The sequence below is a fragment of the Pan troglodytes genome, chromosome 11 (assembly GCF_028858775.2).
Source record: "Pan troglodytes isolate AG18354 chromosome 11, NHGRI_mPanTro3-v2.0_pri, whole genome shotgun sequence".
NCBI lineage: Eukaryota > Metazoa > Chordata > Mammalia > Primates > Hominidae > Pan > Pan troglodytes.
The window spans coordinates 74443671-74469924 of NC_072409.2; the positions used below are offsets into that span (position 1 = coordinate 74443671).

Genomic DNA, 26254 nt, shown 5'->3' on the forward strand with positions numbered 1-26254 from the left:
GGGTTGGAGGAGGGGCGCGAGCGCGCGGCAAATCAGGCGGGAAGAGGCAAAAAGGGATCTGGGAGCGCGCCGCGGCGGTTCCTGTCCTTACAGTTGCGCTGCCCAGGGACCGATGTTGCGCGAGGAAAATGCGGGACGCCCAGGTCGGTGCTCGGCCCAGACTTATGCCCTTGTTTTCACAGCCCACACTCGTGCCCGAAGCCCCTTACCCCGCCCCGGGCTGTGGTCTGTGGGCTGCGGGACGAGCTGCGGCGCGGTAAGTGTGGGCCGTCTGCGTCCGCTGGGCCGGGCCCACGCTTCGGAAATCCGCTGTTTGTAATGGTCCGGGGCGCCCGTCAGTCAAGGCCGGGCCCGGGGGCGCAGCTGGCGGTTCTCGGCCTGCCTTGCGCCGGAGCGGGAGCCGGGGAAACGCGGGGCGAGCCTGGGAGTACTGGAGAACTTCTCGCCGAGAGGGCACAGGCGGTTTCACAGGGCTCTCGGTTCTGAGACTTTCCTCTTGGGTAATGGGACCTGAGATGGAAGTATTTTGTAGTGTCGTCGCTATAGTTTATTCCGATAAAATTTTTAGGCAATATATATTGCCCTTGTCTCCTAAAATGAATGCGTATCGCTGAATACGTTGCAGACCTCCACGTTCCATTCAAAGCGCCTGCCTTGTGGCAGTGATGAAAACAGACAAAAACCCTTGCCCTCAAACGTGCTCCTGTTCTAGCGGGTTCAGCGCACACTTGCATTGTATTCGGTTCCTTACTTCTAAGGCTCCTGTGCCAAGTTTTCATGACTTCCTTTGTTAAGGCACATAAGGTCACTTTCAATCGGTGACAGCCCTGGGAAATCTCCAGCCCTGGTAGTACCCGCTTTCCACATCCTTACTCGTCAACCTTCCAGCCTCCGCCCACAATCCCAAACTCATTTTGAAGCATAAAGATGTCATAATCTGCACATAAAGCGAAATCCACCATTGGCCGAATACATGCATATATTTTAGTGTTGATGAATTTGTGCTGATTCATTCCTGTTATAATGTTTCCTTCTTGGGTAATTTGCAAAACATATATACCAGCATTCTTTTAAATGGCCATGATTGCATCCACCCAGCATCTTTTACTTGACTGATTAGAGGAAAACTCTTGTTAGGGCGCACTGAGGATTTCATGACAAACACCAGTATTTACATTCTGGGAGGATACGTTAATACATGCTGTTAGAACATAATGTCCGGGATTGTGGAGTTTATAAAAGTTCTCTTTAAGTGATGATATAATTTTTTAAATGGTCCCCACCATGAAGAGTGTATAGTCTTGTTGGGTAGGTAAAACTTAACTCGCATTTCAGTTCTAAAACACAAAGTTCAGAATTTTATTAAATATTCAAAACTGATGAGTTTATGTAGGGGCTTAGGATACTTGGATTATAGAGATTTAATCCGCCAGTTAGTATTTGCAACATTTAATTGAGTTTGTCATTTAAAACCTGAGACATGTCACTGACACTAATATGCACAAATAGCGGTACGGTAATGATGATGCTCTGCTTTCTTTCAAGTTAGTATTTATGTTGCAGTCATCATTTTCTTGATAAGGAATGATGAGTGGGAATCACAAGTAAGCAGCCCTATATAAGAACCTCTTCCGGCCGGGCACGGTGGCTCACGCCTGTAATCCCAGCACTTTGGGAGGCCGAGGCGGGCGGACCACAAGGTCAGGAGATCGAGACCATCCTGGCTAACATTGTGAAACCCCGTCTCTACTAAAAAGACACACACACAAAAAATTAGCCGGGTGTGGTTGCAGGAGCCTGTAGTCCCAGCTACTCAGGAGGCCGAGGCAGGAGAATGGCGTGAACCCGGAAGGCTGAGCTTGCAGTGAGCCGAGATCGCGCCACTGCACTCCAGCCTGGGCGACAGAGCGAGACCCTGTCTCAAAAAAAAAAAAAAAAAAAAAAAAAAAAAAAAAAAAAAAAAAGAGCCTCTTCCTCCCAGTTTCATTGTCCAGACTGGACCCCGACTGGTGTAAATTATTCATCCCCTCTAGATGCCATTGTGGGATGGTTGCTATTTTTCCCCCATTTGATTTCTTCTTTACGTCTTTTTAATTTTTAGGTTTGCTCTTTAAATAACAGGAAAGTCTTTTTTCTCCATCCTTTTATTCTCTGTTTGAAATTAAGACTTTTCAACCCAATAATTTTATACCTGTGTTCATTCAAGAACTTAACAATACATTCATTGACTCCAGTCTTGTGTAATTGGTACAATGGTGTAATGGTGTAGTGATCACCTTGGACTCAGTGCATTTAGACCCAATATTACTTAGATGGGGGATTTACTTTAGATGGGCTAATATAATTGAGAATGTACACTATCCAGCTGCATTATTGTTTAAAATAGTATTTATAACTACTATTTCCTGAGTTCCCCACTGTGTGCTAAACGTTGTGCTGGCAGTTTAATACTTTTTAGAGTTCTTTGAGCAAGTTGTTAGTTATCTTTGTTTTGTGAACGAATGAACTAGCACTAAGAGAAGCTAAGGAACATATCCAAGGTCACATAGCAAAATGGGGTTCCAGATTCTCTTTCTGTCTTTTCCTTACTTTAGGTTATGGAGGATCCACAAAAATCTCCTCTGATTACTTCTTCTAATTTCAGTCATATACGGTATAAATTTTTCCTCCCTAATTTTCGGAGTATCTTCTCAAAAATTCCAGGATTACCTTGAACTCATCCTCAATGAATTAAAATGTAGACTTACCTTTATTGTTTAGATGAAGATAATGGAAATGTGGAGTAGATTTAAATATTCGTTAGTGCTTTTAAGTCTCAGCTATTGTCAGAATGACACACGTAAGGTCCAAAAGGATGACACTCCTGCCTCGCTTTTTATTAAAAAAAAATTGGAATATATGAGGCTGACTGAAAATTAATCTGTAAATCAAATATGCCTAGACCTTCGTGGTAGGTGATAAAATTTTCCCACTTTATTTTCTTTTGTTCAGTTCCTGGCAGTTCAGATCTAGAATGCAGATTAATGTGGTCAGCCAAGTTTATCATTCATACAATGCTAATCAGCTTTCTTAAAAATGTTTTTTCCTGATTATAAAATTAATGGGGATTAAGCTGTATGTAATTTTATATGTGTTCTTTTTCCCAACAAAATGTGAATGTATTTCTTTGTCATTAAATAATTCTTAAAAATGGTTTCTTTAAAGATTTCATAGCTTTTCATTTCATGGTGGTAGTGCTATGTATTTAACTTTTTTTCCCATTTTGAACATTTTGTTTTTTACAAAATATAAAAACTCAATGGTAAACTCTCTGCCACATAAATCTTTGTCTTTATTTATTTTGTTACTTATTGATGCATAAAAGATGTACATAGTTTTGGGGTATATGTGATAATTTAATATATTCACTTAATTTGTAAAGATCAAATCACAGTACCGGGGATATTATCTCCTTAAATATATGGCTTTTTTTTGTCCTTATTTATGATTATGTCCTTAATTCTGGAAAGTAAAAGAAGTGGATAATATGGTATGAACATACCTTTTTTTTTTTTTTTTTTGAGACTGAGTTTCGTTCTTGTTGCCTATGCTGGAGTGCAGTGGCGCAATCTCGGCTCACTGCAACCTCTGCTTCCTGGGTTCAAACGATTCTCCTGCCTCAGCCTCCCGAGTAGCTGGGATTACAGGCATGTGCTACCAAGCTCGGCTAATTTTTTTGTATTTTTAGTAGAGATGGGGTTTCTCCATGTTGGTCAGGCTGGTCTGGATCTCCTGACCTCAGGTGATCCACCCGCCTTGGCCTACCAAAGTGCTGGGATTACCAGTTTTGAACATCTTTTTTTCTTTTCTTTTGAGACAAAGTTTCGTTCTTGTTGCCCAGGCTGTAGTGCAATGGCACAATCTCGGCTCACTGCAACCTCTGCCTCCTTGGTTCAAACGATTCTTCTGTCTCAGCCTCCCTAGTAGCTGGGATTACAGGCATGCGCCACCAGGCTCAGCTAATTTTTTTGTATTTTTAGTAGAGACGGGCTTCTCCATGTTGGTCAGGCTGGTCTTGAACTCCTGACCTCAGGTGATCCACCTGCCTCAGCCTCCCAAAGTGCTGGAATTACAGGTGTGAGCCACCGCACCCAGCCCGAACATATCTTAATGTATAATTTAAAAGACAGTTTTCCAAATTTATTATTATTTTCTTGGACAGTGGAGTTCTTTAGGATCAGGAGCTGTTCTTTGCACATGGGAATTTGTGCTGCCCTTGCTAACCTCTGCCTCTGAGCTGCTTCTACCTGCTTGTGACTATGGTTACCCAATTTCCTAAGCAAAGAAGGGATGAAAACCTTAGGAATTATCTGAAGGACTAGATGCCATTAATATAATTTACCAAATTATTAAAGGTCTCAATTATTAATATCCAGTCTAAACTTTATAATATAGATCTTACATAATATTTTTCCATTTGATTAAACATTTTAATAAGCTTCTCTTTCTAATCTGTAGGAAAAATAACCTATTACACATCATCTTTTTATTATAATTAAGACATGCAGTTGTAGGAATTATATCCGTATCCTAGATCAATCCTACTTTCTACTTTATTGTTAAGTGATGAAATCTGTGTAACAGATGTATGTTAGCAGTTATTTTATTTCCCCTAAAGTTCTTGACTTTTTGGTAAAATATTTGAGAATAGTTGTATTGGAATGCTTGTACAGTGTTAAGTATCTGATCACATTTGCTTGTGTTTTACAGGTGTCTTGGTTATCTTTTGGGTGTTTAGTCAATGGAATTTTTTTCTTTGCCCAGTTATGATAACATTACTGTAAATTTATAGTATGTCAGCTTCAGAAGTTGAGGGTGGTTCTTAGAGTTATTAATTAGGACTGACACATTTAATGGAACAGTTTAGTTGTTGGGGTTCACTGAGCAGTGTTTTTCAGAATTCATCCCAACTCTTGGCTGAAAGGAGTTTTGCCACTTGCGGTGTTCAGTAGCACATACGGCCGGGCGCGGTGGCTCACGCCTGTAATCCCAGCACTTTGGGAGGCCGAGGCGGGTGGATCACGAGGTCAGGAGATCGAGACCATCCTGGCTAACACGGGGAAACCCGTCTCTACTAAAAATACAAAAAAATTAGCCGGGCGTGGTGGCAGGAGCCTGTAGTCCCAGCTACTTGGGAGGCTGAGGCAGGAGAGTGGCAGGAGCCTGTAGTCCCAGCTACTTGGGAGGCTGAGGCAGGAGAATGGCAGGAACCCGGCAGGCTGAGTTTGCAGTGAGGCGAGATTGCACCACTGCACTCCAGCCTGGGCGACAGAGCAAGACTCCAAAAAAAAACCACCAAAACAATAGCATATACCAGGAAGAGCAAGTTTGGAATTAAAAAAAAATTAAAAAATAAACTGATACATAAGCCTTAGAATATCAGTTTGTAATATTCAAAAAATGTAAAAATTATTTTATGTGCTATGTTAGTAGAGTTATAGCAAAAGGAAAAGTAGTACTTAACCGCAGCACTATGTCGAAGCTATCACAAAGATAAATATAGTAGGTGTAGGTGATATTTTTAAGTTTTTCTTTCATTTGATTTTGTAAATGAAACAATTTAGAATGCATTAGATGGGCTTGTTATTTACGTGAGATCTGAGAATTCTGTTCATTATAGTAGCAGCAAACCACTCTTATAGAATGGCCGTTTATATGTGGATTTTATACGTAAGTGGGTTTTATAGATGAATTAAGGGACTGGTTTTACTTCCTCTTTCCACTTAAGTTGACAGAAAAAGGTAAAAGAATGGAGATTAGCAGAATTTATGTTCTAGTTCTGGGTCTGCTGTTGGGTATGATATGTATGCCTTAATCTTCATGCCTCAGTTTCATCATTGTCAAAAATAGATGAGAATACTCTTTCTATCAAAAAATTACTGTTTTGAGGTTTAGATAACATTGTAGATGTAGAAGTACATTTTTAATTGATATCTTTAAAAAATTTTTAAGTCTTACAAAATAGGTTTTAATTTATTTTCAGCAAAGTCTTCATTTCTCTGTTTATACATCTGTACCTGCTGGGAAATATAGGATTAATATCTCTGAAATTCATTCTTGTTTATTTTCTGTCCAGCCTTGACCTTTTCAGTTCATAACCAATCAGTCTTTCTTCTTTTCTTACTGATTCATTTCTTTTGAAGTTTCAAAGTCAACTGAAAGTACACTTTGTCCTCATTTCAGTTTACTTAATCTAATGTCTGTCATCACATTTTTACAACACCTTTGAAAATTATACTAGGTCCATTTGCCAGCACTGTGTTATTTAAATTTTACTGGAGGAAATAGGAACCTTATTGAATTGGTGCAACTAAGAGCCAGGGCTGGGTTCCTTCCCTCCCCTCCCCTCCCCTTCCCTTCCCTTTCCGATGGAGTCTCACTCTGTCACCCATGCTGGAGTGCAGTGGGAAACTCTTGGCTCACTGCAACCTCTGCCTCCTGGATTCAAGCGATTTTCTGCCTCAGCCTCCTGAGTAGCTGGAATTACAAGCACGTGCCACCACGCCCAGCTAATTTTTGTATGTTTAGTAGAGATGGGGTTTCACCATGTTGACTCACACTCCTGACCTCAGATGATCCACCCGCCTCGGCCTCCCAAAGTGCTAGGGTTACAGGCGTGAGCCACCGCGTCCGGCTTGCCTTCTTATTGTTTCTATTTTTATCACTTTTCTGCTCCTTTTGTGCCTTCTTTTAGATTGTTTTCTTTATATTTTCCTCAGCTAGTTTGAAAGTTAGTTGTTACATTTCTATTCTTTTGGTGTTTACCTTCAGTTTTTTAATTGGAGTATAATTTACCTTCAGTAAAATTCATATTTTTTGGAGTATAGTTCTGAGTTTTGATAAACAGATAACAGTCATGTAACCACCAACCACCACCATCGTCATGTTATAGAACAATTCCATCACCCCCAAAATTTTCTTTTGCCCCTTGTAGTCAACCTCTTTCCACATTTCCAGCCTTTGGCAACCACTGAACTGTTTTCTGTTTGTATAGTGTTGCATTTTTCCAGAATGTCATATAAATGGAATTATTCCTTTACTTACCATACTGAATTTGACATTCATGCATGTTATTCCTTGTGTCCATAATTTATTTTTATTATTAAATAGTATTCCATTGTATGGATATTATCACAGTTTGTTTATCCGTTGACCAAATGAAGGACATGTGGGTGGGTTTTTTTTTTGAGACAGAGTCTCAGTCTGTCACTCAGGCTGGAGTGCAGTAGTGCAAACACGGCTCACTGCAGCCTCAACCTCCTGGGCTCAAGTGATCCTCCTACCTCTGCCTCCTGGGTAGGTAGGACTACAGGCATGTGCCACCACACTCAGTTTTTTAATTTTTTGTAACAGATAGAGAGATAGAGATATTGCCCAGGCTGGTTTTGAACTCCTGGCCTCAAGTGACCCTCCCACCTCAGTTTCCCCAAGTGCTGGGATTACAGGTGTGTGCCACCACACCTGGCCACATACAGGATTTTAATGGATGTCAAAATTATTTACTCTCTTGAGTAAATACCTTGCAGTTGCATTGCTGGGTTGTATGGTAAGTGTATGTTTTGATTTCTAAGAAAATGCTAAACTGTTTTCCTTTTGTTTTGTTTTGAAACAGGGTCTTGCTCTATCGCCCAAGCTGGAGAGCAGAGGCATGATCACATCTCACTGCAGCCTTGTCCTCCTAGGCTCAGGTGATCCTCCTCCCTCAGGCTTCTGAGTAGCTGGGACTACAGGCATGCACCACAATGTCTAGCTAATTTTTGCATTTTTGGTAGAGACAGAGTTTTGCTGTGTTGCTCAGGCAGGTATTGAACTCTCAGGCTCGAACAATCTGCCCTCCTCAGCCTCTCAAAGTGCTGGGATTACAGGCATGAGCCACTGCACCTTGCCCAACTGTTTTCCTTTGTAGAAACCTGCCAAATTCTTTTCCACGGTGGCTGTGCCATTTTGCATTCTCACTAGCAATGAGAATTCTAGTACTTGGTATTGTCAGTTATTTTTTATTTTATATGTGTAGTGATATCACCTTTGATTTTAATTTTGCATTTCCCTGATGTCTAATAATATTGAACTGTTTTCCTGTGTTTATTTGCCATCTGCATATTTTCTTTGGTGAAGTTTCCATATCGTTTTTCTTTTAGCCTTCTGTTTGTTTTTTTGTTGAGACAGGGTCTTGCTCTGTTACCCAGGCTGAATGCAGTGGTGTGACCTTGGCTTACTGCAGCCTTGACCTCCCAGGCTCAAGTGATCCTCCCATCTCAACCTCCTGAGTAGTTGAGACCACAGGCACATGCCACCATGCCCACCTAATTTTGTTTATATTTTTGTAGAGACAAGATCTCAGTATGTTGTCCAGGCTGGTCTTTAATTCCTGGGCTCAAGTGATCCTCCTGCCTTGGTCTCCCAAAGTGCCAGGCTTATAGGTGTGAGCCACTATGCCTGGACTGAAGTATCCTTTCAAATCTCTTTCTTATTTTGTGGATTAAATACTTAAATGTAAGACCTGAAACTGTGAAACTACTAGGCAAAAACACTGTGGAAATGCTTCAGGACATTGTTCTGGGCAAAGATTTTTTTGAGGTAAAAACTTAAAAGCACAGGCAATAAAAGCAAAAATAGATGGTATTATATTAAGCTAAAAAGCTTCTGTACAGCAAAGGAAATAACCAACAGAGTAAAGAGACAACTTATTGAATCAGAGAAAACATTTGCAAAATATCCATCTGACGAGGGATTAATAACAATATATAAGGAGCTGAAACAATGGCAAAAAGCCAAATAATCTGATTTTTAAAATGGGCAAATGATCTGAATAGACATTTCACAAAAGAAGATGTACAGGTGGCCAACAGGTACATGAAAAAATATTCGACATCGTGAATCAGGGAAATGCAAATCAAAACCACAATGAGATATCGTCTCACCCCAGCTAAAATGGCTATCAAAAAGACAAAAAAAAAAAAAAAAACCAAAAATAAAAAAGATTCTTGTGAGGATAAAGAGAAAGGGGAATGGTAGGACAGTTTTATTGGGAATATAAATTAGTGTAGCCTCTGTAAAAAACAGTATGGAGGTTCCTCAAAAAAATAAAAATAGATCTGCCATATGATCCAGCAATTTCACCACAAAGTATAAACTAAAAGAAAGGAAATCAATGTATTGAAGAGATATCTGCATTCCAGTGTTTATTACAGTACTATTTACAGTTTCCAAGATATGGAAAAACCTGAATCCATCAGCAGACGAATGGATAAAGAAAATGTGGTATATATACACGGAATATTATTCAGCCATAAAAAAGAATGATATCCTGTCATTTGCAGCAACATGGATGTAACTGGAGAACATTATGTTCAGTGAAATAAGCCAAGCACGGACATGTTGCATGTTCTCACTCGTGGGATTTTTAAAAAGTTGATCTCGGGAAGGTAGAGAGTAGAACAATGGTTACCAGAGGCTGGGAAGGGTAGGGGGGCAAAGGGTAGGAAGACAGATTGGTCAATGGGTGTAAAAATACAGTTAGAGGCCGGGCGCAGTGGCTCATGCCTGTAATCCCAGCATGGGAGGCTGAGGTGGGCGGATCACGAGGTCAGGAGTTCGAGACCAGCCTGGCCAACATAGTGAAACCCTGTCTCTACTAAAAATACAAAAATTAGCCATGCGTGGTGGTACGTGACTAGTCCCAGCTACTTGGGAGGTTGAGGCAGGAGAATCGCTTGAAGTCAGGAGGCGGAGGTTGCCGTGAGCCGAGATAGCGCCGCTGCACTCCAGCCTGGGCGACAGAGCTAGAATGCTGTCTTAAAAAAAAAAAAATACAATTGGAATAAGTTCTAGTGTTTGATAGCACTGCATTGTGGCTATAGTTAACAATAATTTATTATTTCAAAATAGAAGAGAAGGTTTGGAATGTTCTCTACAGAAAGAAATGATAAATGTGTGAAGTGATAGATATCCTAATTACCCTGATTTGATCATTACACACTGTATGTATGTATCGGAATATCACGTGTACTCCATATATATGTAGGTTATTATGTATCAATAAAAAGTATTTTGCTCATTTTAATATTTGTTTTCTTTCTTTCTATTTATTTATTTATTTATTTTTTTGAGACGGAGTTTTGCTCTTCTTGCCCAGGCTGGAGTGCAATGGTACGATCTTGGCTCACCACAACCCCCGCCTCCTGGGTTCAAGAAATTATCTTGCCTCAACCTCCAGAGTAGCTGGGATTACAGGCGTGTCCCACCATGCCCAACTGATTTTGTATTTTTAGTAGAGACGGGGTTTCACCACGTTGGTCAGGCTGGTCTCGAACTCCCGACCTCAGGTGATCCACCTGCCTCAGCCTCCCAAAGTGCTGGGAATATAGGCCTGAGCTACTGCGCCTGGACGATATTTGTTTTCTTACTGAATTTTAAAAATTCTTTGGATATTCAGGATATTTCTCTTGTCAATTAGATGTTTCTTTTAGACTAGTATGCATGTGTGTGTGTCTTGTCTTTTTATATTCCTAACAGTGTCTTTCATAGAACAGACGTTTTAAATTTCTTTCTTTTATGCATCATGGATCATGCTTTTGATGTCATTTTTCTTTTTTTTTTTTTTAACTAATATTTTTTAGAGACAGGTTCTCACTTTGTGTCCAGGGTAGGGTGCAGTGGCACAAACATGGCTGACTATAGCCTCAACCTCCTGGGCTCAAGGAATCCTCCCATTTTAGCCTCCCAAGTTGCTGGGACTACAAATGTATGCCACCGTACCCGAGTTTGTTTTAAAAATTTTTTGTAGAAATGGGGTCTTGCTATGTTGCCCAGGTTGCTCCTGAACTTCTGTCCTCAAGTGATGCTCCCACCTTGGCCTCCCAAAGTGCTAGGATTATAGGCATGAGCCACCACGTCCAGCCTGGTGTCATTTTTCTAGGAAAACTTCTAGGAAACCAAGGTCACAAAGATTTTTTCTGCAAACTTTTCTTATACATATTTTGTAGTTTTAGTGTTTACACTTGGCTCTGTGATCCATTTTGAGGTAATTCTTATTTGTTGAATTACTTCTACAACTTTGTGGAAAATCAATTGATCATATATATGTGTGTCTATTTGTAGACTGTCCTTTCTTCCTATTTTCCAGTATGTTAATCCTTTTGTCAGCATCTCACTGTTGATTATTGTAGCTTTATATGAAGTGTCGATGTTAGATAGTGTGAATCCTCCAACTTTGTTTTTCTTTTTCAAAATTGTCTTGGCAGTTCTAGTTCCTTTGCCTTTCCATATAAATTTTAGAATCAGTTTGTTATTTTTTATAAAAAGATTGCTGGGGATTTGAATGGAATTGCATTGAATCTATAGATGAATTTGGGGAGAACTAAAACCTTAACCAGGTAAACTCTTCTAATCCATGAACACATCCATATCTCTCCATTTGCTTAGGTTGTTTTTAATTTCTTTAATCTGTAATTTATAGTTTTCAGCATAGTGTTTGCCTTTTAGGTGCTATTATAAAATACACTGTTTTGTCCGTTGCTTGTGCAGTTGGCAACCTTATTTGAAGGTTTAAAGACACCTCATTTAATATATATCATTGAATCATTAACATTGAACTTACACAGCCAACAGTGCTGTAACTCATGCCTGCATAAGCTTATCTAAAATACATATTTTCTCCACAAGACAGATCACAGCTTTCTTGTGCTTAGGTACACTAGGTAGCACTTGAGCACTGTGCCAGGGAACCATTTTAAACATCAAAACTACTGGAAAAAAAAAAAAAAGCATAAAAACATGGCACTAAGTAGAGCACTAAAAGGAGACTTGTTTATTGTATGAGACCTGAACCAAAAAGGCACAGTATCACTTTGACCTCAGCTGGGAATGTGCATGTTGGGTGACTCAGGTTTTTCACTGCTCTGCACATGTTCATGAATGACCACGAGAGTGCAGTAAATATTGATTTTGGGATTACAAATAAATTTTAGTGAGTAGGCAAATAAGGAATCTGTGAATGAAGATCAATTATATAAAAGTAAAATTGACTTTTGTGCTATATATTGGCCTTATATCTTGCTAACTCAGGTGATAGAGCTTTTTTGTAGATTCTTTGGCATTTTCTTCATCAATATTCATGTCATTGGCAAATAGGGGTACTTTTATTATTCCTTTTTTCTCTCTTCCATCTTTTTCTCTTTTTAAAATTGTAGTGAAAAGCACATCAAATAAGTTTACCTACTGGTCTGATTGCAGTGATGTTTACAACTAATTGATCACAACCAATTATAGATTTCTTTATTCCTTCTCCATTTCCAGTGCTTTACTTGAGTAGCCTAAAAAAAAAAAAATTACACTCTTAACAAATTTTGAATACAATTTATGGCATTGTTAATTATGTGCATACTGTTGTGCAACAGTTATCTATAACTTTTTCATCTTGCATTACTGAAACTACCCATTTCTCCCTCCCCACAACACTTGACAAACACCATTCTACTTTCCATTTCTATGTGCTTGATTATATTAGGTACCTCACGTAAGTGGAATCATGCAGTATTTGTCCTTTCGTGATTGGCTTATTTTACTTAGCATAATGTCCTCAAGGTTAATTTATGTTGTGGCATATAATAGGATTTACTTCTTTTATAATACTGAACATTCCATGGTATGTATATGTTATGTTTTGTGTATCCTTCTATCAGTGGACATTTCGGTTGTTTCTATATCGTTAATGTGAGCAATGCTGCAACAAACGTGGATTGTGAGATATCTCTTCAAGATCCTGTTTTCAGTTCATTTGGATATACACCTAGAAGTGGGATAATGTGGTAGTTCTAGTTTTAATTTTTTGAGGACGCTCTATACTGTTTTCCATAGTAGCTTCACCATTTTATAATAATATTAACAGTGCACAGGGGTTTCAATTTTCCCACATCCTCTCCAATACTTGTTATTTTCTGGTTTTTTGATATTGGCAATTCTAACAGGTATGAGGATGAGATCTCATTGTGGTTTTGATTTGTATTTCTTTTATGATTAGTGATGTTGAGCATCTTTTCATATGCTTGTTGACCATTGTATATCTTTTTATTATTATTATTATTATTTTTAAGATAGGGTCTTGCTTTGTCGCCCAGACTGGAGTGCAGTCGCACACTTATGGCTTGCTGCAGCCTTGACTTCAAGCAGTCCTCTCACCTCAGCCTCATGAGTAGCTGGGACTACAGGCGTGCGCCACCATGCCCGGCTAATTTTTGTATTTTTTTTGTAGAGATGGGGTTTCACCATGTTGTTCAGGCTGGTCTTGAACTCTTGGGCTCAAGTGATCCACCTGCCTCCACCTCCCAAAGTGCTGGGATTACAAGTGTGAGCCACTGTTATCAGCTCCTTGTATATCTTTGGAGAAATGTCTATTTAAGCTCTTTGCCCATTTTCAAATTGGATTATTTTTTGTTGTTAATTATCAAGTTGAGAAGTTCTTTACATATTCTGGGTAATAACACCTTATCTGATATGTGGTTTGCAAATATTTTCTCCCATTCCATAAATTGTCTTTTTACTCTGTTGATTGTGTCCTTTGGTGCACAGAAGTTTTTCAGTTTGATGTAGTCCCATTTGTCTATTTTTGCTTTTGTTACCTGTACTTTTGGTGTCATATCCAAGAAATCATAGCCCATTTCAATGTCATGAAGCTTTTTCCCTATGTTTACTTCTAGGAATTCTGTAGTTTCAGGTGCTACCTTTAGACCTGTAATCCATTTTGAGTTAATTTTTGTATATGGTGTGAGATAACGTCCATCTTTAATCTTTTACATGGACATGTCCAGTTTTCTCAACACCATTTGCTGAAGAGAGTATCGTTTTTCCATTGTGGAGTCTTGGCACCATTGTCAAAGATTGACCAGATACTTCCTGGGATCAAGTGATCCTCCCACCACCTCAGCCTCCCAAGTAGCTGGGACCACCAGAAGGTGACACCACACCTGGCTGATTTTTGTATGTTTTGTAGAGATGGGGTTTTGTCATGTTGCCCAAGCTGGTCTTGAACTCCTGAGCTCAAGCGTTCTGCCCATCTCGGCCTCCCAAGTGTTGTGATTACAGACATGAACCACCACGTCTAGCTCCCACATTTTTGTTATCTTATATTTTACATCCAGCTTGTTAGGTCTTCTGATACTTTTCTTTATCCTTAATGTTTTGTATTTTGCCATGTTACTGTGTATAAGTGTAGATTTAAAAAATACTGATTAGCAGTAGAGAGTTTTTTCAACCTAGAAAATAATATCTTGGAAAAATTTCAACCATTATTTATTTATTTATTTTGAGATGAAGTCTCACTCTATCACCCAGGCTGGAGTGCAGTGGCGAGATCTCGGCTCACCACAACCTCCGCCTCCCAGATTCAAGCCATTCTCCTGCCTAAGCCTCCCGAGTAGCTGGGATTACAGGTGCGTGCAACCATGCCCAGCTGATTTTTGTATTTCGAGTAGAGATGGGGTTTCACCATTGTTGGCCAGGGTGGTCTTGAACTCCTGACCTCATGATCCACCTGCCTTGGCCTCCCAAAATGCTGGCATTACAGGCATGAGCCACTGCCCCTGGCCTCAACCATTACTTTTTAAAAAACATTTCCTTCACCTCTTCTATTTTTTCTTTCTGAAATTGCAATTATTTCACTGTTGGTACTATGTTCCCTACTTCTTAGTTCTTTTTTCCTCATTGTGTAATATCTTTTTTTTTTTTTTTTTTAATTGAGACAAGAGTCTCACTCTGTTGCGCAGGCTAGAGTGCAATAGCACGATCTCAGATCACTGCAACCTCCGCCTCCCGGCTTTAAGCAATTCTTCTGTCTCAGCCTCCCAAGTAGCTGGGACTACAGGCACATGCCACCACGCCCGGCTAATTTTTGTATCTTTGGTAGAGACGGGGTTTCACCATATTGGTCAGGCTGTTCTTGAACTCCTGACCTCAGGTGATCCACCCACCTCGGCCTCCCAGAGTGCTGGGATTACAGGCGTGAGCCACTGCGCCCAGCGTGTAATATCTTAATCTTTCTTTATACTGTGTTCTAGGTAATTTCTAATGCGTAAGTTATCTCCTCATTTGTTGTTAGCTGGATGTTTATCCCATCTATTGATTTTAATTTTAGAGACCATTTTCTGTTTCCAAGATTTACAGTAGATTCTTTTTATAAATGCCCGTGATCATTTAATTATCTTCTATTCTTCTTTTAGGATGTTAGTCCCACTTAAGTATATTTAGTATGCTCAAAGAGATAAAAAAAAAATTAAGATTTTTCATTTAAAAAACTGTCTTCAGGTGTAAATTCTATTTGCTCTGTCTGCTGATTGGTAGTAATTTTCCTAAAGTATATTATAATTTTGGCTTGCAGGCTCATGTTGGATTGTTTTTTCCTGTGTGTGTTTTACCCTTTTTGTGTGGCTTTAGAGTTTACTCCACCTGTTCCTCTGGCTGACATAGCTCTAGGTCAGCTGTTTCATTAGGAATTTGGGTTTTTACTTAGTGAATAGCCCAGTTCTGGACCACACTACGTGTGTTATATGTGTTATGCAGGCCCATTGTCTATTCTCAGGGTAACTCTGTTCCCGCCACATGTAGGTGTTGGGTGGAACTTTTTTTGGCCCAGTTCCAGCAAGGAGTCTGTTTCTGGTCTTCTGTCCCATCCATGGCATGCTGGATTTCTGGAGCTTTGTATCTTTAGCTACACTGTTTTTAGCTAAGTGCCCTTTTCCTGGGGGCTGCACGGCTTTAGTGCCCACTTAACCACTCTTAAGTTTGTCATCTGTTCCTGACCCACGAAGATCTTACTCTTGTTATTGAGTGTAGCTAAATATTTAAATTTTTGTCTAGTTTCTTGTATATCCATCTAGAGGTACTTTATGTTTATTAAGTAATAATGTGCTTATTTTCCTTTGTTTTGTATACAAAAGTTAGCATACTATATATCCTATTATATTAGTTCGTTCTTGTTCTGCTGTAAAGAAATACCTGAGACTGGGTAATTTATAAAGAAAAGAGGTTTAAATTGGCTTATGGTTCTGCAGGCTGTACAGGAACAGGCTGGGGAGGCCTCAGGAAACTTAAAATCATGGTGAAAGTGAAGGCAAAGCAGGTGCATCTTATGTGGCCAGAGCAGGGGGAAGGCAGAGAGGGAGAAGGTGCCACACACTTTTTTTTTAAATCAGGCATTTATAAACAAAGCATACATTAATTACATAAAAATAGTTTTTGAATAACAGAGTAAACATCATATTGTCATTAGCAACAACATAGGACATGGGGCGGGATGCAGGGCTCTGGGTGGTTTTAAAGATAGAGGTGGATTCCCCCCCTTTTTTTTTTGGCAGGGCTCTGGGTGGTTTTAAAGGTAGAGGTGAGTCCAACACCTCCTTTTTTTTTTTTTTTTTTTTGAGATAGAGTTTCGCTCTTGTTGCCCAGGCTGGAGTGCAATGGCGCAACCTCAGCTCACCACAACCTCTGCCTCCCAAGTTCAGGCAATTCTCCTGCCTCAGCCTCCTGAGTAGCTGGGATTACAGGCATGCGCCACCACGCCCAGCTAATTTTGTATTTTTAGTAGAGATGGGGTTTCTCCATGTTGGTCAGGCTGGTCTCGAACTCTCGACCTCAGGTGATCCTTCCACCTTGGCCTCCCAAAGTGCTGGGATTACAGGTACGAACTACTGTGCCTGGCCCTTTTTTTCCCTTAATTGAAAAAAAAAAAAGAAAGAAATTATTTGTTACTCCTGACTCAAAGCAAGAACAAATGCCTCCCTGGACCCTGGTGGGCTGTGTAATAGGGCGGGTCAGAGAGGAGTGAGGAGGGCTCCGCACCCACTGGGAGGAGGGTGTCACATGGAAAACTGGCATAGGGGCTTCTTCTCCTCGTCTGTGCCACACACATTTTTAAACAACCAGATCTCAGGAGCACTTACTATCATGAGAGCAGCACTGAGGGGGAAATCCATCACCATGATTCAGTCACCTCCTACCAGGTCTTACCTCCAACACTGGGGATTTGGGTGGGGCCACAGACCCAAACCATATCACCTATACTTTGCTTTTCTTAATAAGATAGGGAGTATTTTTTTTTTTTTCTGAGAGACAGGGTCTTGCTCTGTCGCCCAGGTGGAGTACAGTGGTGCAGTCATAGCTCACGGTAGCTTCGACCTCTGGGCTCAAGCAATCCTCCCACCTCAGTCTCCCTAGTAGCTGGGACTACGGGCATGCACCACCATGCTCAGGCTAATTAAAAAAAAAATTTAAAGATGGGATCTTGCTTTGTTGCCCAGGCTGGTCTTGAACTCCTGGGCTCAAGTGATCCTCCCACCTTGGCCTCCCAGAGTGCTGGGTTTACAGGCGTGAGCTACCACGCCCAGCCAAGATAGGAAGTATTTCCATTTGGTAAATCAGAGAGCTGGTGTGGAGATTTGGTTTCTTTGTTAAAGAGACCTGCTCATTTGACCTGCATAGTTTATCTTCACAACAAGTAAAGACTTTTTGTACTTTTGAATTTTTACATTGTTTTTTACATATAGTTTTAAAAATGTTTATACTCTCATTTTCTTTAATATAAAGATTAATCAGTTCTATAATTATGACCTTAACTTCCCCGTGTCCTTTAAATTCTAATCATCCATTAAATTAAATTAATAATGTACCCACTGTTTATAGGTTCCTGAGAACTATATGCTTCTATGTCTTCTTTTATGGGACATTTAAAAATTTTTAATGGTAGCAAGCACTTACATACATTTACTATGTGCTAGGACAGAAGTACAGAACAAAAGAGGAGAAATTGTTTAGAGGCAGTGATAAGGAATCCATGTCACTGAGAAATATGAAAAGATGTTCAACTGCTAGCATTAGAATCAGCAATAAACTGAAGTTTTAGTTCCTTCCATTTCTCAGGCATGTGCTGCATTTCTTTCAGCTGTTTTTGGGGATGCAATGTAAAATAGTTTTGTTATAGCAGTAGCTTAAGGTGAGCTGTATTAGCATTTTCAGGGTTTAAACCCCTAAAATCTCAGGTAGGTATATATTATTTTCTTGAGAACCTACAAAAAAGTCTCATTTCAGTAATTTCAGAGCAGTGTAGAACTTATCCAGTGTAGGAATTGGTCATTCAGTCTAAAATAATGGCTGGGCGCGATTGCTCACACCTGTAATCCCAGGACTTTGGGAGGCTGAGGTGGGCAGATCACTTGAGGTCAGGAATTTGAGACCAGCCTGGCCAACGTGGCAAAACCCTGTCTCTACTAAAAATACAAAAAGTAGCCAGGTGTGGTGGCACACACCTGTAGTCCCAGCTACTGGGGATGCTGAGGCAGGAGAATCGATTGAACCTGGGAGGCAGAGGTTGCAGTGAGCTGAGATTGCGCCACTGCAGTCCACCCTGGGCGACAGAGCAAGACTCTGTCTCAAAAAAGTAAAATAAAATAGAATAAAATAGAATAGAATAAAATAAAATAAATAAAATAACAATAAGTATAGTTTTTGAGTGGCTGCTTTTTGCCAGTTGCTGTAGTAGGCACTGTAAGTCTAATAATAGTATACATTTACTGAGTTCTCGCTGTGTGCCAGGTGCTGCTTTTTTCATATTAATCTAATCTTCATAACAAGCCTGAGGAAAATCCTGTTATTCTTGTTTTACAAATCAGATAAGGATAAGTAGGATATCATGAAGTTGAGTAACTTGTTTAGAGTCAGAGTTTATAAGTAAGAGTTTATAAGTCTAGCACCAGAGATGTACTCTTAACATCAAATACTATACCTCCTATCTTCTTTAATTTTCACAGTAAGCCTATGAGGTAAGTATATAGAAAAGGAAACAGGCTTAGAGAGAATGTGTAACTTTCTCATGGTCGCTTGTTTCTGATCCCCATGAACCATACCATCAAACTCTTGCACTTAAGAAAATAGTCCAGTCTTTCTACAACTTCATCTTATAACTCTTACTGCTTTTTGTCTTATCTCCCAGGGCCATTTCTGAGCAGTGGAGGTTTCAAGTAATCCACTAACAACCAGTTCCAAATTCTGTCATCAAATCCTGTGCTGCTGTTCCTCGTGGTAAGTTTTCTTATGGACATAGTAAAACTTTAATATATTCTACTTCATAAATATCTTCATCTGTAGAAGGAACAAAGTATACTTTTGTGAACACATGATTGATTGGGCTTTACTGTTTTCTACTGCTTTATCATACTGAGAAAATCAGAAGTTAAATATTTATATATTTGCCTGGCCAGACTTTTGAAAATATTTAGCCCAACAAATAAGATGCTTTACATCTATCAGCTCAGAGTCTGCTGTTATTTGTTATAATTTTATCTTTAGACCACATATTCAAGTACTAAATGGACAGACACAGTGGTATGTTTTAATAGAGTTAAATTAGAACTATTGCACATACATAAAGAACATTAGTGAACATTGTTTCTTAACTAAATTTTAAATGATTAGAATGTGATTATTAGATCAGTTATAATATATTATACAGTAGTCTCCCTTTCTCTGTGGTTTTGCTTTCTGTGGTTTCAGTTATCTGCAGTCAACCAAGGTCTGAAAATATTTAGCAGAAAATTCCAGAAATAATTCATAAGTTTTAAATTTAGTGCTGTTCCGAATAGTGTGATGAAATCATACCCTGGACTTGAATCATCCCTTTGTCCAGCATATCTATGCTGTTTATGCTACCCACCCTTTAGTCACTTAGTAGCTGGTTGGTTATCGGATTTAAAAAAATAGTATATATTAAGTTTGATAATATTTAGAGTTTCAGACATCCACTGGGGGCACTGGAGCATATTCCCCATAGATAAGGGAGGCTACTGTAACTACTGTTTACTGAATATCCTTTATAGGTCTGACATTATGCTTTACAAATATAATTCATGTGATCCTGTTAACAATCCTATAAGATAGATGGTAGTGTTGACATTTTATAGATGAAAAAACTGGTTATAGAAGTTGAGAATTTTATATTAGGTCACATAGCTTGTAACTTGACAGAGCCAGCTTTCAAACCTAGGTATAGCTGTCTCAAACCTTTTGATTTTCTCATTATACCATCTGATTATGTGTAGTGTTTCAATTTCGACCATGTAAGATGCTGAAGAGTGAAAAATCTAAAGGGTGTGCCTGTCTGTGCATTGTAGAGAATTACAGAAGCTGTATTCAAATATACTGAATTATCTAATTTTTTTGTTTTTTGTTTTCAGGTAATAGATGCATATTATTTCTTTTATTTAAAAGAAATGAATGTGACTAGTATTGCATTAAGGGCTGAAACTTGGCTTTTAGCTACATGGCATGTTAAAGTACCTCCGATGTGGCTGGAAGCTTGTATTAACTGGATTCAAGAAGAAAATAATAATGTTAACTTGAGTCAGGCCCAAATGAATAAACAAGTGTTTGAGCAGTGGCTCCTTACTGATCTGAGGGATTTGGAGCATCCTCTTTTACCCGATGGCATTTTAGAAATTCCAAAAGGAGAATTAAATGGATTTTATGCTCTGCAGATTAATTCCTTGGTTGATGTAAGTCAGCCTGCATACTCCCAGATACAGAAGTTGAGAGGAAAGAATACAACAAATGATCTAGTTACAGCTGAAGCACAAGTAACCCCAAAACCTTGGGAAGCAAAGCCTTCACGAATGTTGATGCTGCAGCTAACTGATGGAATCGTACAAATACAGGGAATGGAATATCAGCCTATTCCAATTCTTCATAGTGATCTTCCTCCAGGTACAAAAATTTTGATTTATGGAAATATATCTTTCCGTCTTGGTGTTCTCTTATTGAAACCAGAAAATGTGAAAGTGTTAGGAGGTGAAGTAGATGCTCTTTTAGAAGAATATGCCCAAGAAAAAGTACTTGCAAGATTAATAGGGGAACCTGATCTTGTAGTTTCAGTCATACCAAACAATTCTAACGAAAACATTCCCAGAGTTACAGATGTTCTAGATCCTGCATTAGGTCCTTCTGATGAAGAACTCTTGGCAAGTCTTGATGAAAATGATGAGCTTACAGCAAATAATGACACTTCCTCAGAACGATGTTTCACCACAGGTAATTCCTCAAATACCATTCCCACAAGACAGTCAAATTTTGAGCCAGAATTTGTTATTTCTCCACGACCAAAAGAGGAACCATCAAACCTATCTATGCATGTAATGGATGGAGAATTAGATGACTTTTCACTGGAGGAGGCCTTGCTTTTAGAAGAAACTGTCCAGAAAGAACAGATGGAAACTAAGGAATTGCAACCATTGACTTTTAACAGAAATGCCGATCGAAGTATAGAGAGATTTTCACATAATCCTAATACTACGAATAACTTTTCTTTGACTTGCAAAAATGGAAACAATAATTGGAGTGAAAAAAATGTATCTGAACAAATGACTAATGAAGACAAATCATTTGGTTATCCATCTGTTAGAGACCAAAACAGGAGTATTTTTTCAGTTCATTGTAATGTACCCTTAGCCCATGATTTTACAAATAAAGAAAAGAACTTAGAGACAGATAATAAAATAAAACAAACCAGCAGTTCAGATGGGCATTCCTTAAATAATAAAACATTAAATAGAGAGGTGGTCAACTATGTACAGAAAAGGAGTTCACAAATTTCTAATGAAAATGATTGTAATTTACAGAGTTGTTCTTTAAGATCATCAGAGAATAGCATTAATCTTTCTATTGCCATGGATTTGTATTCTCCACCCTTTGTCTATTTGTCTGTTCTAATGGCCAGCAAACCAAAGGAAGTTACAACAGTGAAAGTGAAAGCATTTATTGTAACCTTAACTGGAAATCTCTCAGGTTCTGGTGGTATTTGGAGTATAACTGCAAAGGTGTCTGATGGTACTGCATATCTAGATGTAGACTTTGTGGATGAAATACTTACTAGCTTGATAGGGTTCTCAGTACCAGAAATGAAACAGTCAAAAAAGGATCCTCTTCAATACCAAAAGTTCCTGGAAGGGTTGCAGAAATGTCAAAGAGATCTAATAGATTTGTGCTGTCTAATGACTATTTCATTTAATCCTTCCTTGTCTAAAGCAATGGTACTGGCGTTACAAGATGTTAATATGGAACACCTTGAGAATCTAAAGAAGCGGTTAAATAAATAATTAAACTAAAATAGTATTAGGAACAATTAAAAACAACAAGGAAATATTTAGAATTTGTTCACAATTTTACTTATGATACTTTGTGTAAAAAGGAAAAATGAAATTTCATAGCTTATTTCAGTTTAATTTTAAAGTGTTTAATCATGTTTGTTATATGTGGAGCTTTTGAAAATAAGTTAATCTTTTTTTTTTTTTTTTAATGTCAGGGTATTGCTCTGTTGCCCAGGCTAGAGTGCAGTGGCATGATCATAGGTTATTGCATCAACCTCTTGAGCTCAAGCGATCCTCCTGCCTTAGCCTCTTGAGTTGCTGGGACTATAGGCATGTACCACCATGCCCAGCTAATTTATTATTACTACTATTGTTTTGTAGGGACAGAGTTTTGCTATGTTGCCCAGATTGGTCTCAAACTCCTGGCCTCTCACTCCTGCCGTCATGGCCTCCAAAGTTTAATTTTTTTAAAAGTAACTGTTAGATGGAGGAATATGGTGACCCACTATTGTTGAGAAATTTGTTTTCCACTTGTCACGTCACATAAGATGATTGCTAAAATATTGTACTGGTGTTCGGTGGTGAGTCATATTTTTGAAAGTTAATAATTATAAATAGGTAATTTCCTTCTAATATGTTGGTACTGTCTATGGCCATACCACCCTGAACATGCCTGAGCTTGTCATAATATGTTGAGTACCCAAAAGATTTGTTTATATTGTTAATCTTAGGGAAAAAAAATTAAAATCCAGTAGATCAGAACATCAGGCTTTCAGATACAAATTGATTTACTGGTTTTTATTTTGCTGATTATAATATTTGGTATATTTAAGGTAATCTAGTTAACTAGATGCTATTTCATAGATTATATTGAATGATTTAAAACTATTTTCAAGGATAGTTTATTTTAAATGGCATATTGAAAACATCATTATTAAGATCCAGTAGGTAGGACATTTATTGGATTAAAATGAAGCATTTATCTATGTCTTTAGGTGTCATTGTTCCCTTTCTGAATTAGCTGTACATATAAGCCTTCCTTTGGTTTTAAGTACTGATTTTTTTTTAAAAAAAGAGGGACTGTTTACAATTCTTCCACTGTGCTGTTATAAAGTTGTATTTGAAAGGTAATGTTGTTTTTATTAATCTTTTGTCTTAAAATAATTTAAAGTGCTTTGAATTTTAAAACATTAAACAAATCCTTAAATAACAAAATACATTGGTGTTTTATTTTATTGAAAATAATGTAACGAAATATCAGGAAGTAAGATAAATACATGTATGATGTATGATAATAGAAGTAGAAGAGAAAGATTTTAAAATATTTTCATTGTTGTATCAGGGTTCAAAGCACCAGGACACAGATATTGCTAATATATGCCCTAGTAATAATCTTGTCTATATACTTGCATAGCTTTTTAATAAGTGATCTGAATGGGATAGCTTTATCTTTCATTATCTTTTCATTAAATTTTCTCCTTCTATACTCTTATCTCTGTGAATGGGGCTTGAAAATTGGGATTAGAACTTCTTTTCATATTGTCATTAAAGACTGGCTATCGTACTTTTTATCAATCTATGCTACTATATTGGTTCTTGGTACATCCTGTTTCTAGTCTTCTCTGGCCTGGATTACTGCAGTGGTTTACTAATTGGTCTTTTATCTTATTTTGCCCTCAAACCGTACTCCATAATGTTAGCAGAGTGATCTTTCGAAAATAAGTTTCTTCTTGTTTTCTCTTCATTAACCTTTAATACCAACCTCCTCCCACCCCATTACTTATAGGGTGAAGTCCAAACTCCTCATTGAGTAAGTAAGGACTTTCGTGATCTGGCCCCTGACTTCTTTTTTAGCCTTATCTTGCCCCATTACTCTTTGCCTCTGAGTTTTAGGGGTACCGAGTTATTTGTAGTGCACTAAACATGTGGAAGAATATACCTCTTACTTTCATACTCATGCTTATAGTGCCTGATCCCCCTACCTTCCTAAATCATTTCCAATTCAGTTTAAGCTTTAGGTGCCTGTTACAGTGTTTCATGAATTCCCCTGCCCACTTGCATGCTCTCCTGTACGTTGTACAGACTAATATTATGTGTGTTTTTACTGTGCTTGTTTCTCTGTTATTCTGCTGCTACATTTTTGGTAGGATAAGTCTTATGGGGCTGTCCTGTGTGCATTGTAGAATATTTAGCAACATCTTTGGCCTCTGCCCACTGGATGTGAGCAGCATCCTTCCAGCTGTGACAACCAAAAATCTCTCCAGGCATTGCCAGATAGTCCCTGGAGCTGGAGATGCCCCCAGTTGAGAACCATTGTTCTGTTGGAATATAAGCTGCTTGACAGTATGGTTGAGGGGTTTAACTTGTAGCTCCAGTAAGTATTTCATCAAATCTGATCATCTTCTGTTGCCTAATATCTTTTGTGATTTCCCGTCATCCATTCCAATAGCATGGTACTTAAAGCCCTGACATCTATGCATACACAGCATCTCAAAGAGCTGCTCTCTTTAGTGAAAGAATAGATTAGGGCTGGGCGTGGTGGCTCAAGCCTGTAATCCCAGCACTTTGGGAGGCTGAGGCAGGCGGATCACAAGGTCAGGAGATCAAGACCATCCTGGCCAACATGATGAAACCCTGTCTCTACTAAAAATACAAAAAAATTAGCTCAGCATGGCGGTGCGCACCGTAGTCCCAGCTACTCGGGAGGCTGAGGCAGGAGAATTGCTTGAACCTGGGAGGCGGAGACTGCAGTGAGCCAAGATCGTGCCACTGCACTCCAGCCTGGTGACAGAGTGAGACTCCATCTCAAAAAAAAAAAGAATAGATTAGAAAAATCTGGCCTAAAGAGTGACAGAAAACTTGGATGACTTGGTTTAGATTCTGGTTGGGTGGGGGAAAATGTCTTCTTTTCCCTGAGAATTTGTAGCCATAGGTCTGTGCTTATGTGGGGCTAACCAGACACTTAAAAGTTACCTGCACGGTAATCTCCGGCCTAATAATTTAACACAGAACGATCCTAAGAGTTCCTGGGAGTAGCAAATGGGAAGAAAAAAGCATAATCAGATGAGCTTTCTCTTTCTCTTGGGAGTGACTCTGCTTTCAGAGTACAGTAGTCCTTTGATATCCCTGAGGGACTGGTTTCGAACCTTCCACGGACACCAACATCCAGATGCTCAAGTTTCTGATATAAAATGGCACAGTATTTGCATATAACCTATGCACATACTCCCATATACTTTAAATAATTTAATTTCTAGTTTACTTATAATTCTTTTTTTTTTTTTTTTGAGACAGGGTCTTGTTCTGTCACCCTGGCTAGAGTGCAGTGACACAATTACAGCTTACTTCAGCCTTGACCTCCTGGGTTCAAGTGATCCTCATGTGTCAGCCTGCTGAGTAGCTGGGACCACAGGTGTATGCCACCATGCCCAGCTAATTAAACTTTTTTTGTAGAGATAGTGTCTCACCATGTTGGCCAGGCTGGTCTCCAACTCCTGTCCTCAAGCAATTGTCCTGCTTCTGCCTCCTAAAGTGCTTAATACAATGTAACTGCTATGTAAATAGTTGTTATATTGTATTGTTTAGAGAATAATGACAAGGAAAAAATGTCTGTACATGTTCAGTACAGATGCATTTTAATTTTGAATATTTCTGATCCATGGTTGGTTGAATCCATGGGTGTGAGGGTTGACCATATATGTTCTTCGCTTGTTCATTCTTAAGTCTTAATTGGTTGGCCCTTGTCCTGGGTCCAGTACTGCTTGTGACTTGGAGGGTTAGTCTACCTAATTCTGGAGTTAGTAGGCACCACATGAAGCTCTCAGACATTCAGTTATTTTTAGACTTAAAAATAACAATGTAGTATGCTTGAAAAAAGACAAGATTGAAAGTTTTAGTTAACTGGGAACTGAAAAACTGAATAGATTTTTTTTTTTTTTTTTCAATACAGGGTCTTACTTTTTCACCCAGGCTGGAGTGCAGGGGTGCAATCATGGCTCACTGCAGCCTCGACCTCCTGGGCTCAAGCGAACCTCCTACCACAGTCTCTGGGTAGCTGGGACTACAGGTATGCGCCACCAGGCCCAGATAAT

The 26254-nt window shown here is 38.9% G+C and overlaps 1 protein-coding gene across 4 annotated transcripts; it reads left to right on the plus strand.

The window, feature by feature from the left end:
* The first annotated feature begins 11 nt into the window (after positions 1-11).
* Positions 12-23378, plus strand: RMI1 (RecQ mediated genome instability 1). 4 transcript variants are annotated; one of them, XM_054658058.2, is made up of 5 exons: positions 32-143; positions 7652-7727; positions 14371-14468; positions 19019-19107; positions 20259-23378. In XM_054658058.2, exon 5 carries the CDS (start codon positions 20295-20297, stop codon positions 22170-22172), a length of 1878 nt encoding a protein of 625 aa, XP_054514033.1. In that variant the 5' UTR covers positions 32-143; positions 7652-7727; positions 14371-14468; positions 19019-19107; positions 20259-20294; the 3' UTR covers positions 22173-23378. The 4 variants fall into 4 exon arrangements, with proteins under 4 accessions (XP_528338.2, XP_054514033.1, XP_003339218.2 ...); XM_003339170.7 differs by lacking the exon at positions 14371-14468; XM_528338.8 differs by lacking the exons at positions 7652-7727; positions 14371-14468 and having other exon boundaries at positions 12-143.
* The last annotated feature ends 2876 nt before the right edge of the window (positions 23379-26254 follow it).